Source organism: Mixophyes fleayi, chromosome 3 (genome assembly GCF_038048845.1).
Source record: "Mixophyes fleayi isolate aMixFle1 chromosome 3, aMixFle1.hap1, whole genome shotgun sequence".
NCBI lineage: Eukaryota > Metazoa > Chordata > Amphibia > Anura > Limnodynastidae > Mixophyes > Mixophyes fleayi.
In genome coordinates, this window is record NC_134404.1 from 68,308,864 (window position 1) to 68,325,502 (window position 16,639).

General features: G+C 41.9%; 1 protein-coding gene across 1 annotated transcript; it reads right to left on the reverse strand.

Annotated features, from left to right (window-relative positions):
* Window positions 1-3,178: 3,178 nt before the first annotated feature.
* On the reverse strand, window positions 3,179-14,464 carry MRPS22 (mitochondrial ribosomal protein S22). The gene is made up of 8 exons (XM_075201673.1): window positions 14,344-14,464; window positions 12,754-12,917; window positions 11,930-12,094; window positions 7,521-7,664; window positions 7,350-7,433; window positions 7,134-7,279; window positions 6,270-6,372; window positions 3,179-3,517 (listed from the first exon to the last, which is right to left on the reverse strand). Exons 1-8 carry the CDS (start codon window positions 14,420-14,422, stop codon window positions 3,425-3,427), a joined length of 978 nt encoding a protein of 325 aa, XP_075057774.1. The 5' UTR covers window positions 14,423-14,464; the 3' UTR covers window positions 3,179-3,424.
* Between the last annotated feature and the right edge of the window lie 2,175 nt (window positions 14,465-16,639).

Consider the following 16,639-nt stretch of genomic DNA (forward strand, 5'->3'; position numbering starts at 1 on the left):
TGTCCCCCAGACGGAATCAGAGAAACGGATTTAACGTAAGTACATAAATCCTCTTTTCTCTTTCATCCGGTCTGGGGGACACTGCTTACCATGGGGACGTTCTAAAGCAGCCCCCTAAGGGTGGGACTACTCTGAAAATCCCGCTCGTAAAGCACTACGAGCGAAATCTGCATCAGCTGATGCAAAAACATTAAACTGATAAAATTTTGTAAAGGTGTGGACAGAGGACCAGGTGGCTGCCCTGCAAAGCTGGTCTGCAGAAGCTCCATTCCTTGCTGCCCACGAAGCCCCTACCGATCTGGTGGAATGGGCTGTAAGTCTCTCCGGCACAGGACGGTTAGCCTTTATATATGCTTGTCTGATGGTAGACGTAATCCATCTTGCGATAGATTGTTTTGAGGCTGGCCAGCCTCTCTTATTAGCGTCATAAAGGACAAACAGAGAGTCAGTACGTCTAATCTGGGAAGTTCTTTTGACATAAATGCGGAGAGCCCTAACAACATCTAACTTATCCATAGATTGTTTATCTGAATGAGAAGATGAGAAAACCGGAACTACAATTTCCTGGTTAAGAAGGAAAGCCGACACTACTTTAGGGACAAAAGAAGGAAGGGTCCTTAACACCGCTCTGTCCTCGTGGAAAACCAAATAAGGTTCTCGACAGGACAAGGCTCCTAATTCAGAAACCCTACGAGCTGATGCGATAGCCAAAAGAAAGAGGACCTTCCAGGTCAACCACTTTAATCTGCTTCGCTCAAAGGCTCAAATGTAGGCCCCTTGAGCATATCCAGTACCATGTTGAGATCCCATGGAGCAGTAGGAGGTATATAAGGAGGCTGTATGTGCAAGACTCCCTGGAGAAAAGTTCTAATATCTGGCAAATCAGCTAATTTCATATGAAAAAATACTGAAAGTGCCGATACCTGTAACTTTAGGGAACCTAATCTGAGACCTGCTTCTCGTTTGAAGGGGGAAAATGGCTGGCCTTTCTCTTAACCTTCTTAAAGAGACTTCTGTCTCTGGGGGTAAGATCCTCCGGTTCTGGGAGGTCCAACGCCTGCCTAACCGCTAAAACCAAATCATTAACAAATTGGCTTTTGGGATTGTCTTCCTGTTCCAATATGTGTAATTGGTCAGGATCCGAATAAATTTCCCCCTTTTCCTCAGAGCCTTCTTCAGAGTCTGATAGGACCATAAGGGGATTTACTGATCTAGGTCTCTTTCTTTTAGCAGGCGGGGTATTAGAGGAATCAAGCAACTGGTTAAGCTTGTTCACACCCTTTAAAAAAGCTGTAGACGATGCCGGTTCTGTAAGAACAGGGGCTGGGTCAGGCTGTAATGAGGAAGGTCCCGGCAAAACCGATCCACTCGAACCTGAGGTCTGACTGTGGGTTAGCATTATTAGCCACCGAAGTTCCTACAGTAGTTAGCAACTGATTTGACTGAAAAACCATCTGAGCTAAGGAGGAAACCGACTGTGTCTGGGAGGTTACCCAGGCCGGTTCCTCCGTCGGTGGGGCTGAAACCTGTTGGGTATGCGCAGTGGGAAACCCTGCTTCGCATGCAGAGCAGAGCGCCAAAGGGTCCTTCTGGCCACAAGGTAATTTTACATGACACTTTGAGCATGTGAAGTATTTTGCCATGGGGCCCTTTCCCTTATCTGTCATTCTCGTAAAGGAAGGCACACCAAACACACAGACTAAATTATATATCTAGCTGAGTAAACAGAGAGAGATGAGAGAGAGAGAGAGAGAAAGAAAGAAATGTATGGAAGAACAGAGATAAAAAACAAGTAATCAACTGATCTTTATATAAAAGTTGAACTTGTAATAGTTGAACACCACCAAGTATTTAAGCTAGTAGGAGACTGTAATGTAAATCCTACTAGCCCAGTTATTAAAACATTAGATAAGTGTTTAATTAAAGGTGATACTTAGCCCATAGGCCACAAAAGGGGAGAAGTCCAACAGCAGTCCTGTGCTTTCCCCCTTAGCTCTGTTCACTCTCCCGGGCTTGTCTTGGCGCCAGAAGCCTGGGAAAGACCATCTCTCTCTCTGGAAGGAGGGGGGGAACTCTATGCTCTAGCTCCCCCCTCTCCAAATTGCCGCTGCAAAAATAAAAAGTTTTCTCTCCTGTGTCTTGGAGAACCCGCAGCTTGGAAACGTGGCAGAGTAGTGGAGATAGATGGTCTCCGCAGCGAAGATATCCGACACCCCCCTCCTCTGTATGAGGGGGGGAATCTTGGTATGGCCCCCTTCACTCCTCTCCCTTCAGCCGAGTGAGCGATTTGAAAATGGCAGCCGGCTTTCTCAGTATCCGATAACCGGCGCTCTATGCCTGTAATGGCAGCGCCGGTTATCGGGGAGGCTGGAGGAGTGCAGCGGTCCCTGAGACCGCTTGTCACTCCTCAATCAGTCACCCTTCTTCTTCTCCTCCAGTCCCTGTCAGTGAGAGCCACTGGCTCTCATCTGACAGGGGAATGCCTGCGCTGCCCTGCTGTCAGTGTGTTCTCTATAGTAGAACACACTCCAGCGCTGCCACCTGTGAAAAAAAAAGTAAAAATCAAATAAAAGAAATTAAATTTCTTTAAAATTTACACTAAGTACTAAAAACACTGCCCCAACTCCAGGGCACCTAAAAAAAAAAAACTACACAGGAAGAGGCAGGGGGATTGTAGAGGGGAGGGGTCTGTCGGCAGTACTAAAGTTTAACTAGTTAGGTGCCAACTCCCAAGCTCCCCTCCACAACCCATGGTAAGCAGTGTCCCCCAGACCGGATGAAAGAGAAAGGCAGATTATGTTTACCTGTTATTTTTGTTTTCTTTAAGACTTCATGGGAGCCCCAATATACCCACCTGTGTTGCCTATTTTTATTTTTCAAGGACAGCTCAAAGACACTTAGGAAGAAGAGGAGTCACATTATATAACCACTGAAGATGTTTTTCTTTCCATGTCTCTGCTTAGCTGACCAAGGAGTTGACCCAATATGAGGGTTGTCATGTTGTAACCATAGTTTGCCAATTACTAGTTTCCTAGAGCTGCAACTTACTCCACTGTCCATACATCCCTACAGTGTTGGAGAAAGAGACTTAAATGTAAGTACAAAAATAATCACATACTGAAGCAAGTGAGATGAGGGGAAAAGGTTTTAGAAGTCTAGAAGGAAACAACCTGTACTGTTGAGTTTTATTAGACTTTTATTTAGAAATGAATGATCCAGGCACTGTTATTTTACAGCAGTGGGGCGGGCGTGAGAGTCCTGTAGCACCCTTAGAATTACAGATAGTAGTAATGTATTATGGTGCTACACAGAAATACACTATAATGGGCTGTTAGAGGACGGCATTTCTGGCCTGACTGATTGCTTCATGAAACTGAAGTGATGTCTTTATATGTAGGAGGTCCAGATAATCCTACCAGTACTGTCAGGAAGAGGCAGCACCACTTGTGGATACTGGATATGCTTGAAGAGCTAGTTCTATATATCCTGGCTTCTGAGCTTCCATTTTCACAAAGATCTGCAAAAAATAAAATGACAAATTACAGCTTCTACCACTGGAGCCGAGGAAGGGATGTGGTTTTACAAATCAGAACTACTATTCCAACTGTACTGCAGTTATGTAATAATCAAAAGAACTGTAGTAATACTACAGCTTCGTTTACAATATCACATCTTTAATCTCATCTACATACACATAGTAGACAAAAACAGAAATGCCTATGTATATATATATATATATATATATATATTTATATATATATATATATATATATATATATATGAGGGATACCAAGCATTTTCAAAGCAAGTGTTACCACATCGGTGTGGCTTATGCATTAGTTGAGCTTGATGCTATCTGCTCGGACGTTATTTGCTTATGTATAAAAATGCTGGACTGTCTTGTCTATAATTATGGCTAGCATAATGCAAGAAGAGACCTCAATGACTTTTCAAGATGAGTGATAGGCAGGAGCTGAGGTGACCAAGACAGCTCATCTTGCTAATGTTTTACAAGCTACTGTTTCTAAGGTTATGTCAGCATTGAAGTACAAGGGAAAATCATTATCTGGAAAGGGCAATAGTGGCCAGAAGCACACACGATGTGCTATCCAAGCACGAGTTCAGAGTACAAGGCAAAAAATTAAAAAATTGAACAACTGCAGGTCAATCGACTACAAATTTCAACCTTTAGCTTAAGCACCTAGTTTCATCAAAAAAAGGAAAGAAACTCCATAGAGGAGAATTGCAGTACATAATTAGCTCATCACACATGGAAATGAACATTTGAAAGATCAGTGGTGCAAAGAGCACAGACAATGAACTACTGAGCAGTAGAGAATGTTGATATAATCATAGAAATCAACCATCACTGTCTTTTCGACAAGCACACGTGTGGTGCCCACTAAAGAACTCTAGTGGCCTGACTGCTTGTTTCCAATTGTAAAGCATTTTCTTGGTATGGTTTCTGAGTAGCCATTCCCTCAGAAGGCAAGGTCACTGCTAATCATTGTCTAAGGTACGGAGTGATCATCTTCACCCCATGTTACAGCAATTCTTTCCTGACTGAAAGGGTGTCTTTGAGGATGAGACTGTCCCCATTCACAAACGATGTTTGATAAGCATGAGACCGAGGTTATGTATTTTCACAAAGTCTGTTGCTTCAGTTTTTATGATGGCAATTTGCATATACTCCAGAATGTCATGAAGAGTGATCAGATGAATTGCAATTAATTTAAAAGTACCTCTTTGCCATGATAATGAACTTTATCCCAAAAACAACATTTCCACTGCATTTCAGCCCTGACACAAAAGGACCAGCTGACATCAGGTCAGTGATTCTCTCGTTAACACAGGTGAGAGTGTTGATGAGGACAAGGCTGGAGATCACTCTGTCATGCTAATTGAGTTAGAATAACAGTCTGGGAGCTTTAAAAAGAGGGTGGTGCTTGAAATCATTGTTCTTCCTCTGTTAACCATGGTTATCTGCAAGGAAACACGTGCAGTCATCATTGATTTGCACAAAAAGGGCTTCACAGGCAAGGATATTGCTGCTAGTAAAATTGCACCTAAATCAACCATTTTTCTGATCATCAAGAACTTCAAGGAGAGAAGTTCAATAGTTGTGAAAGTAGGCTTCAGGGCACCCAAAAACATCCAGCAAGATTCAGCTGTGGGATCAGGGCACCACCAGTGCAGAACTTGCTCAGGAATGGCAGTAGGCAGGTGTGAGTGCATCTGCACGTACAGTGAGGCGAAGACCTTTGGAGGATGGCCTGGTGTCAAGAAGCAAAGAAGCCACTTCTCTCCAGGAAAAACATCAGGGACAGACTGATATTCTGCAAATGGTACAGGGATTGGACTGCTGAGGACTTGGGTAAAGTCATGTTCTCTGATGAATCCCCTTTCAGATTGTTTGGGGCATCTGGAAAAATGCTTGTCCGGAGAAGGAAAGGTGAGCGCTACAATCAGTCCTCTGTCATGCCAACAGTAAAGCATCCTGAGACCATTCATGTGTGTGGTTGCTTCTCAGCCAAGGAGTGGGCTCACTCACAATTTTGCCTAAGAACACAGCCATGAATAAAGAATGGTACCAAGACGTCCTCCAAGAAGAACTTCTCCCAGTCATCTAAGGACAGTTTGGTGAAGAACAATGGCTTTCCCAGCATGATGGAGCACCTTGCCATAAGGCAAAAGTGATAACTAAGTGGCTTGGGGATCAAAACATTGAAATTTTGGGTCCATGACTAGGAAACTCTCCAGACCTTAATCTCATTAAGAATTTGTGGTCAATCCTCAAGAGGCGGGTAGACAAACAAAAACCCACATATTCTGACAAACTCCAAGCATTGATTAGGCAAGAATGGGCGGCCATCAGTCAGTGTGTGGCCCAGAAGTTGATTGACAGCATGCCGGGGCGAATGGCAGGGGTCTTCAAAAAGAAGGGTCAGCACTGCAAATATTGACTCTTTGCATAAACCTAATCTAATTGACAATAAAAGCCTTTGACACTTATGAAATGCTTGTAATTTTACTTCAGTATACCATAGCAACATCTGACAAAAAGGTCTAAAAACCCTGAAGCAGCAAACATTGTAAAAACCAATATTTGTGTCATTCTCAAACCTTTTGGCCATAACTGTATATTGCCTTTTCCATTGTTTTTGTCCACTACCTGTACTTATTTCTCTTTGTGAAAAACTTTATCACATTTTAACTGTTAAAAGAGTATTGATACTTTTTGTATGTTCCTTGACAATAATGTACATCACCTGAATAAGTTCCCTGTCGTCGGCTTCCTGTGACTCTTTTGCACACGCTGTATCTGGATGCATCATATGATATAGTCTTACCAAAGAGACTGCATCATCTAACCTAAAATGAGCACACAACACTAGTAACAACATTCTTTTGTTCTTATATATGTCATAATAACAACTTTATAATAAACTTTTGGGACACTGGAAGAAATTGATTATAATGGCTGTGTACACGTGGCGATTTTCAGCATCAGTGGTACACTTCGTATGAGTTATTCGAGTGTTTGGCCACTTCCTGAATGCGTTCTAGATGTGAAGTTAAATCGGACTTGTTGGCCTTTATGGAAACGTATAAACACAAAACATTCTAGCTGACTGTAAAATAATGCTTTTATATGCATTCCAAACACTGGCTGTGTGTATGCTGGCAAGAATGCTGTTAACACCACAAACCAATTATCAGCATGTGCATCTTCTGAGCTAAAAAGACAATTACATATATATTTTAAGCTGTCCGACTACTCACAAAAATCTACTAGCTACAAAAATTGTACTTCAGTAGGTGGTTTCATACAAAGACATTTAGCTGTAGCCACAAGGCCACAACCCAAAGACATGGCTACAATTTCTGTTCTCGTCCATAACTAAGACAAAGTTTACTGCTCACTTACTAATGACTCCAACCCACTGGACTGCAGATGACAAGTGAAATTCAACTCAGCTTTAAAATATGTGGGTCTTCACTTCACTATAACATATCACAACTGCTATAACACATGACTTTCATTACATTTTCCCCATTATTGTTTTAGAACTTTATTGCATGAACTGATAACTTCTATAAAATTATTATTTTAACCCATTTTGGAAACTTACATATCTCTTTGAAGCATATCTATAAGAAGTCCATCGATGTTCTTTTGAGAACATAGCTGCCACACCATACCTCCAAAGTGGCGTGTGGAGCGCAATAGGTCATACTTTCGCTGCTTGTCGATGTCCTCAAATGTATGGTTTCTTATCTGCAAAAAACGAAGAGTTAAACTCTATACTTACACTACATGAACTACATGCTGTGTAATGGAGACATACCTTTATGTATTCAGCAGAATCTGGTTCAAACTGCACAATGCAACGGTTCAGAAGCTCCTCATGTCGATCTTCTTTAAAAATCCGCTGCAGAAATAATAACCAAGACAGTTACATGCCATTCTTCACACGCAAAAGTAATTCTTGCAGTTAAATCCATTTTTTTTTTATCACCTTCATGTTTTCCTCCTGAAAGACAGGTGGGGGGAATATTTTGCGACCTTGACGGGGAAAATACACTTGGATCATTCTGTCTCTCTCTTCCCATGTGGCTTTCCGCAGGACACCATCCGGCTCCCTTACTACAATAAACCTTTCCTAGAATCAACAGAAAGTTATTACAATCAGTAGCCTGTTGTAGGCAGGATGTGAAAGTGCTAAACCCACCCATCTGCCATCCAAATGTCCACCAGCAACGGCTTCATTCACAGTATGTCACTCAATACTGTGCATACTATCACACTTACAGTACACAAGATTGGGATTAAGAATTAAAATACATCATTGTTTATCATAGGGATTGGAGAGCATAGAGTCATCTGAAAGTAAAATTGTATAAACCTAATATCATGTGATAAATATCAGATTTTACTTTGTCATAATTTATTCAACACAAAAACAACTCAACATAATGAAGCCATGTGTGAAAAAAAGGATTATTCACTCAATGTAAAATCCATTTCTCCAACTTATTTGGGGGACACTGCGACAATGGGGTATAGGTGGATCTGGAGTGAAGTGACTTTAAAACTCAAACTATTGGAGTGGATAACTCCTCCCCAACTATGCCCCTCCCTTCTGGAGCCATCCTCGTTTTTTGTATAACAAAGCTCAAAAGAGAGGGCTTAACCAAGCTTAACAAGAAATATCTTAAAACGTAAACACCGATAACCAAACAGCCAGAGCAAGGGCGGCGGACGGGTTCAGTGTCCCCCAATGGAGTCAAAGAAATGGATTTTATGGTGAGTAAAAAATCCTCCTCTCTCTTTTCTTCTATTGAGAAACAGTGTGACAATGGAGACATACCAAAGCTGCCCCTAAGGGAGGGATTGCTCTGAAACAAGTGCAAATATAACCTTGTGTCCAAAGCCAGCATCTTCTGATTATTATTATTATCGTAGCTTTGTAAGACACCACAGTTTTCCGCAGAGCCGTACAGTAGGGAAAACAGGACATACATAAAACAGGGGCATACAAGGCAGATAAAATAAATGCAGACATGAAAACAAAGGGTATGGAGGACCCTGCTCATTAGAGAGTTTACATTCTAAGTGGAAGAATGCACAGCTGAAAGAAGATCAGTGAGTGTGGCTAAGAGTGGATATTGGGACAGCTGTGAGGGTGTGAATGGTATCATCGGGCATAAGGTAAGCTTTAAAAAAAGAGAGGGAGTCCATCTGCGGTACAAATGATGGTTTACACTGCGTCCCCAACTCAGACACCTGACAAGCAAAAGAGATAGCATGTAAAACCACCACCTTCCAAGTTACATCCAGAGATCAACAGAATCCAAAGGCTCAAAAAGCTTCTTAGTAAGAGTCCTGAGTAGCAAATTAAGATGCCAAGGCTCTATTGGATGTACAAAAGGTGGCTGAGCATAGAAAACCACTTGAAGAAAAGTCTGCACATCCTTCATGATTGGCAATTTGCGATGAAAGAAAATGGACAGTGCCAAAATTGGCAGTTTCAGTGAAGAGAGACTGAGACCTTTATCAAACCGGGGCTGTAGAAAGGGCAAAAATCTAAAGCCGGAAGTATGAAAACTGTGATCTTCACACCACTGGATGTAAGCTTTACACATATGACAGTATATTGCAGAGGAAGATGGCTTCCATGCTTTAATCTGCATAACCTGGTGTGAGAACCCCTGGCCCACAGGAACAAGGTTTCAGTAGCCACACCGTCAAAACCAGACGACCTAAAGACTGGCAGTGAAAAGGATCTTGTATCAGAAGATCAGGACAAGGAGGCAACCTGTAAGTTGGACCAATCACCATCCCTAGGACATCTGAGTACCATATCCTGCACAGCCAATCTGGAGCCACCAGAATGATGGGTAGCTGTTCTTTTTTAGTTTCTTGAGTACCAGTGGGAGTATGGGAATCAGAGAAAATTGGTATACAAGATGAAATCGCCATGGGATCCACATGGCAGCCGCGTACCTTGCTGCTGGGTTCTTGGACTTTGCACAGAAAAGAGGGACCTTGAAGCTCAGACGGGAAGCCATAACATTGATCTCTGGCTGACCCCAACGTTGTACTAGAAGAGCAAAAGACATCTGCGTGAAGGGACCATTCTCCCGGATAGATCCTGTTGTGGCTAACGTAATCAGCCTCTCAGTTCTCCACCCCCAGTATGACAATGGCCAAGATCACAGCAACATAGCGTTCTGCCTCAGGACATGATCCGCTCTGTCTCCCACGTCATGGCCCCCTCTGATGGTTCATGTAGGCTACTGCTGTAGCACTGTCCGACTGAACCTTCAAGGGCCTTTCAGCCAAAACCCCTTGAGCCTGAATGAGCAACTAGTAGATCGCTCCGAGTTCCAGAAACATTGATGGACAAGGAGGACTCCTGGGAAGACCAGTGGTCCTGGAACCTGGAGATGACACTTCTGCTTTTATAGAGAGAGCACTTCCCGATGATCAAATGATGAACGGTTAGCGACTCAGTCTGGAGCATTCAGTTTTGCATTAATGTCATGCCAAAGAGTAAAGATATGCAGTGATCTCAGAGAAGCAATTGTTGCTGCTCACCAGTCTGGAAAGGGTTAGAAGTCCATTTCCAAGCAATTTGAAATTAATAATTCTACAGTAATAAAAGATTTACAAATGTTGACCAATGAAGTCCTAGCAAATTCACCAAAAGATCAGAACGCATTACACGCTCAAGAAAGCACAAATAACCCAAAAGCTGCATACAGGGATCTACAGGTCTCTGCCAACACAGCAAATGTTAAAGTTCTTGCATCCGGCACAAGAAAAAGACTGAACAATTATAGCTTTTACCCCTTCTCTCAGGGGAAAAGACAAAGAAAAATAAATCATTACATTACAGCTTTGGTTTGTAAAGTTGCATCTCAACAAAACATAAAACTTCTGGAACAATGTCTTCTGGACCAAAGTGGAGTTATTTTGGTTTTAATATTCAATACCGTGTTTGGAAAAACCAAACACAGTATCACTACAAGAACTTCATACCAACTTTCAAGCAGCCCAGGGCACACATGCGAGACATGGCAAGCATAATATCACTTTCCTTTGGCATGTCTGAGCTCCAGAACTGCTTCACTAAAGCAGCAGGATGGCTGAAACAGAGCAGATGTACAGCAGCTCCCACCTGGTTCCATAGTGAAACTAAAGACGTGTGTGCTGACAGAATTGAGTCATAAGACAAGAGCTGCCTACATATTTTTGAAGTTGAAATATGGGCACAACTATGAGGGATAATATGAATTGGGGGCACTACTGTGTGACATATTATCTGGGAGCACAATATGATGGGGGGGGGGCGGGGGGCTAATGCAGTGTTCTCCCCAGCACCTATTTCCCGGTTGCTCCACCAGCCTGTTTTTATTTGCCACCCGGCTTTTGGAGCCCAATTATAATAGAATAAACCACTGTTTCTCCTATTAGAACAGGCAGTATGTAAGCACTACAGCCAGCAGTGTGTGTTATACCACTGACCACCAGTCTGACCAGTCCTGGCAGGTGTATGCAATAACCTCCAACATTTTTCAATATTATTGTAAAGTATTACACTGCCCCCACCCGGCTACTACTTAATGCCACCCGGCTGTCAACATTTTCTGGGTAGAACACTGTACTGTGTGGCATAATATGAAGTGGTGGCACTACTATGTGATACAATATGAATTGGGTGCACTACTACGTGGCATAATTTGTAATGGGGGCACTACTGTGTGGTATAATATGAATGTTTATTTGTAGGTCCCATTACTATTACCATGTTATTGCCATGATAAAATAAGAAAAAAATAATAATATATATATATATATATATATATATATATATATACACACACACACACACACACACACACACACACACAAACACACATCAGGACATTGTTCCTAAGCACACCAGCAAATCTATAACTGAATGGCTGAAAAATAAAACAGTCAAGGTTTTGGATTGGCCAGGTCAAAGTCCAAACACCAACCCCATTAACATGCTGTGTAGGGGACCTTAATATATCTGTGCATAAACAAATGACATCAAACATCAATGAACCGAAGCAGTGTTCCAAGGAGAGGGACAAAATTCATCAAATATTATCTAAGAAAATAATTTTTTTTGCTGAATAAATAATTTTAACGTAAAATCTGTTAAGTGTTATTGGTCACATGTGTTTAGATTTATAACATGTTTGCTGGTGGTGAGGACTATAGGGCTGCTACTTATGTCCTGATATTAAAAACACAGATTTGAAAGAGGGTGAACTTTCTTTTTTACCTGACTACACTCATGCAAATTAGGAGGAATAGATTTGCATTGGCCTTGCTGCTAGTGCCCAGATTTACTGGTGGGTATTCTTACAGTCCTGTCCTATAGATACTCACGTGATGTGGTGTGCTGTAAGTTATGTCAGTGAACACATATTTGGCAGTATCTGTACCAGAAAGGATCTCGTCCACAACCAAGGTTTCATTTATTGGTTGTCGCTCAGTGAGCATCGGTGGCATCTCTAGATATTGTTGCGCAACATCTGTGGCTTTCTGGAGGGACTGGAGAGAAAACGTTTAATAGAATTAGCAGTAAAAATGAGGCATTAGCTGTACAGTGCAATGTCTGGAAATGAAAGGAAAGTATACCTTAGTTATGAATAACTTTCACATTTTATGTTCCTTGCTGTGCCAATATAATGTAGATATAATTATTCAAAGACATAAGTAGAGCAATGTCAATCCATGACCAGAACTACAATGAATATGGTCAACAATTACTTTGCACTACCAAGCAGCAATCTTTGGGAAAATTATCTTTCACATTGTTTTATAAGCAAACCGTGTCCTACCAAAACTAGATCATTTTAATGGACTGGTTTTAAAAAATATTTGTATTTATCAAGCTCCACATTGCTGTAAGGTAGCACAATTTCTGCACACTTTGGTTGTACAGCTATACAAGCATGAAAATGTGGTATGCTCTTTGCTTTTCTGATCTATAAACCAGTAGGGGATAGAGGGTAGTGGGACAAGAGGAGGAGCAGGCAGTAAACAGTCATCATTGTAAAACTGTACAGCTGAAGATCCATCATTGGTGTCAGGAAATCCACCTGTAACATGTTTGTCAGTGAAGCCCTGCACAGCCAGGAGTGCAACAGCAACTGTATTACTAAAGAGGTGTGTTTACTGCTCTATAAGTGTCCCTGTAACCACCCTACCTCTTCATACTGCTGTTGTGTCATAAGCTTGTAAGTGGGTGGTTTGGATTCTTGCTTCGCTGGCTGGAACACTTTCTCCAAATTTAGACCCGTTATCTTCTTCAGAATACTCTGCACCTCTGGATCTGTGAATGTGGGCAATCTGGCCGGATGGGAAACAGGAGCTGGGAATCACAAAAACAAAAAATATATTACAACTGAAGCAGACGCCATATAATGTGGTAATTTGGTCAAAATTGAACAGACACTCTACATACAAAGGTGATCAAAATTATATAGGTCTGGAGCCAGTCAAATCTATGAGCCAGCAGAAGTAGCCAATGGAAATATGCATACATTTAATATTAAAATGGAAATTGACTGACAGCATTACACAGCATGTAGCCTGCATGGGGTTTTCAATCTACATGACAATATATTGTACCTTCCAATAATATGCAGAAGAAAGCTGACCCAGTGTGTGTATCACGAAGATATAAATAGATTTAGCAATGAAAAGAAAACTTTTGACATACATTTTAATATGTCCAATTAAACTAAATATAGCAAATAGCTCATGTCATTTATATTATGAGATAAAAAAAAACATGTAAATCTGTTATACTACCCTTTACTTTGATATGCTGTTATTAGTCAAATGCTAAACATTGTCATCCCAGATCTGCATAATTCACAACCATAGTAAACATGTTTTACTGATAGGACAAAAAAAAATACATCCAACATTATACCAAAATGTCTAGAAATGGGATTGATCCAGCATGCAACAGAAATGAGTTAATGTAAGTTCTACTGTCACAAAATCATTGGTTACTTGTACCTGAAGTATATTAGTCTTATGACCTTTTTTCTTAGACTTGTATTTATTGATATATGATATTACTGTCAGGCTATATAATAAAACTGAGTAACAGTGCAAAACACTAGAAATCATAGCTACATCGGTAATTAAATAAATTAAAACATGTATTTAACATTTTAAAACATACTGGCATGACTGTTCTTCCAGTTTCATTAGAATCCAGTATCAATCAGTTTAATTAATAACACTAATACTTCTGGAGAGGTGATAGTTCAACTGTACATAGGTTGTGCCTTTATAATCTAAACATATTAGTCAGACTTTAAAGGTGAACTTTTTGTGTCTTATAACAAGGGGCTGAAACAATTTTGAGAACTGAGCTGCTGACTTTGGCAAGGTCATGCATTTTTGCATCCTGGTGCAAGTAGAGGGTCAGATCTTCAGTACAGTAAACCTTGATGATATTCAAGAGACAAAGTAATCTGGTAAAAAAAATAGACAAAAATCAGGTGTAAAATAGATAATAATGCATGTCCTGATTTCTGCAAGCCCACAGATTGCGCTCATGTAATACAGTATGTATGTAATTATCAAGAAAGTAAATTACTTTAATAAAAATATGAACGATACATTGCAAATTTAATGCAATAAACCCTGCATATTCCACTGAGGTCTGATACTTCCTATTAGAATGGCTCTATAATAAATAACCATACAGCTCTAAACCCATTATTAATTGTCTGTTTTGAATGTCACTTCGATTATTTCAATTGAGTGAAGGATCTCACCCCCAGCACATAGGGTTCGCCGACCGGTCACCCTCTCTGGGCGAACCCTGCGAACAAACCATGCTATGCGGGCAGCCATGTCTCCGGCTGTGACACAAGCTACATCCGACTACATGCACATGGCGCAAGGCGTGTCGGGAGTTGTAGTCTATTGTGGGGGTAAAGGACACCTGCGCATGCGCAGTGATGCCGGGGAACTGACAGAAGACCGATAGGAAAAAAGCGAAGGAAAGAATAAGTAAGTTACCTAAAAAATCCCAGTATTGTATATTTTGAAGTGAAAAATTGTATTAAGCAATAAAGATATTCATTTTGCTGCTTTTAAAAACAAATGTAAACAATAATTTAATTAATGTGAGTGATAAAATACTGTAATTAAAGTATTATAATTAATTAGTGTTGCCAGTGATTCAGTGATGAAACTTAATAAGGCCCCTTACCAACTGACGTGCTTTTATTAGCCCGGGATAGCGCTTTCAGTCACCAAAGGCTCCAAAGAAGTGCAAAGCACATAAAAGTACATAAAAGTACATACAATTAGCTGCAAAGTGTCTCCAGAATGTCTGTGAGACACTTTGTGGAGGGATTTGAAAGAAATCTGCACGAAAAATGAGCGGAGATAAAAGGCTTATGTCTGATATCTTAACCTCTCTTACCTTCTTCCTCTTATACCCCATTCATACTGCACCAAAATCCTGGGTTTTTGCCGGGATTTATCGAGGGGTAATTCCCGGGTCGGACCCGGGTTGCCTGCACTATGAATGGTGCAACCCGGGTTTTTCAACCCAGGTTGCACAGAAAACAAGCTGATTGGCTGTCTGCCTGTCTCTGGAGGATGATGTCATCGGTGGGAGCCCGTGGAAGATTCGAGAAACTGCTCTGGTGATGACTCCCACAAATTGCCAGGGCACAGACTTGTGCAGTATGAATGGGGTCAACCCGGGAAATTCCCGGGTCCGAGGTGCAGTATGAATGGTGTTTCTGAGCTGGGACGCTCCGAGCCCCGGCAAAAACCCGGCTTGAAAAACCCGGGATATTGCCGGGGCGGCAGTATGAAAGCGGTATTATTCAACTATTACCTTAGAGTAACAACACGAGACTTGAGTGTGGCAAATTTAAATTACTTATTTAACTATGGCGGAGGAGAATAAAGCAGTCAGTCGACGTGTGCCAGGCCAAACCCAACTGTCCTAGCATATCCTTAGGACTTTATCATCTGGGGAACAACCAAACCCCTGAGTTCAAGTGGGGGACAACCAATCACACCCCGGGCGCACATATCTACCTGGACGGGGCACGGTGTCGCGATTCCACAGAACCGCCCATCCTCTGGGCTATACAGAAAGCAACCACAGGGCAACCCACAGGGCCGGTACCTGGACCAAGACTAATAGCCGATTCACTCGAAGAGAGGCGGGTTCAACGTGCCCAATACCGTAAATGTGCGCCCAACAACCACTGGCCGTCGACTGCACTGCGTTTTCCGGCCAAAACTCCATCCATCTTCGCGGACAGCCATAACCGCCGCCAGAAGCTGATACCCATCCTGAACAGTATCCAGCCGATTCCTCATGTTCTCAGGAACCAAATGAAGCAGGAAGGGTGGGTGGGTAACATCCAGATCTGCAAGGCTGAATAACGCTCCGCCCATCCAACTTATAGCCTCTGTACCCCTCCCCTATGACACTGGATGGGCGTACCCAATAGTTAACTATTAACACTCCAGAGAATAACTCAGTTAAAGATACAGCAAAGCTTTTATTATCCTTCGTTCCTATGCAGATCTCAGTTCTTATTTCTACCTTAATTGCCGGCAATGTGCACAGCGATATGTCTCTGCGACACATCGCTGGCAATTGAATTCCCCCCATGGTGCAGAATTTCAGGCCCTCCTTAAAAGAGGAAGGGCCACTTTATCCCCGACCTCTGAGATCAAAAGGTCCCTTTGGGACACCCCTTATGCTGCAGGGCTAACGACTGTCCCTTTTTTTCCTTTTTGTCTGCCGAGGCTTTCCCTAGAGCACCAAAACTTTTGCTACCCCCCTGAAAAAGTGGGACCTCAGAGGGCTCAGGGCATCCGAACCCGCCAAGCCACGAAAAAAAGGACAAAAAAAAGGAGACAAATAAGGAGGTGAATAACTAAATAAATAAGTGACAAGTGTCAGTGGGGTTTCCCATCCCCCAGTGACTTTTGGGCACCCCTAGCTCGCCACACCAGGGGCACATAGATCCTGGGCTTTGCAAGCTGCCTCGGCCCCTGGTCAGAGGACCAAAGTAGCCTGTCCATGATAAGAGG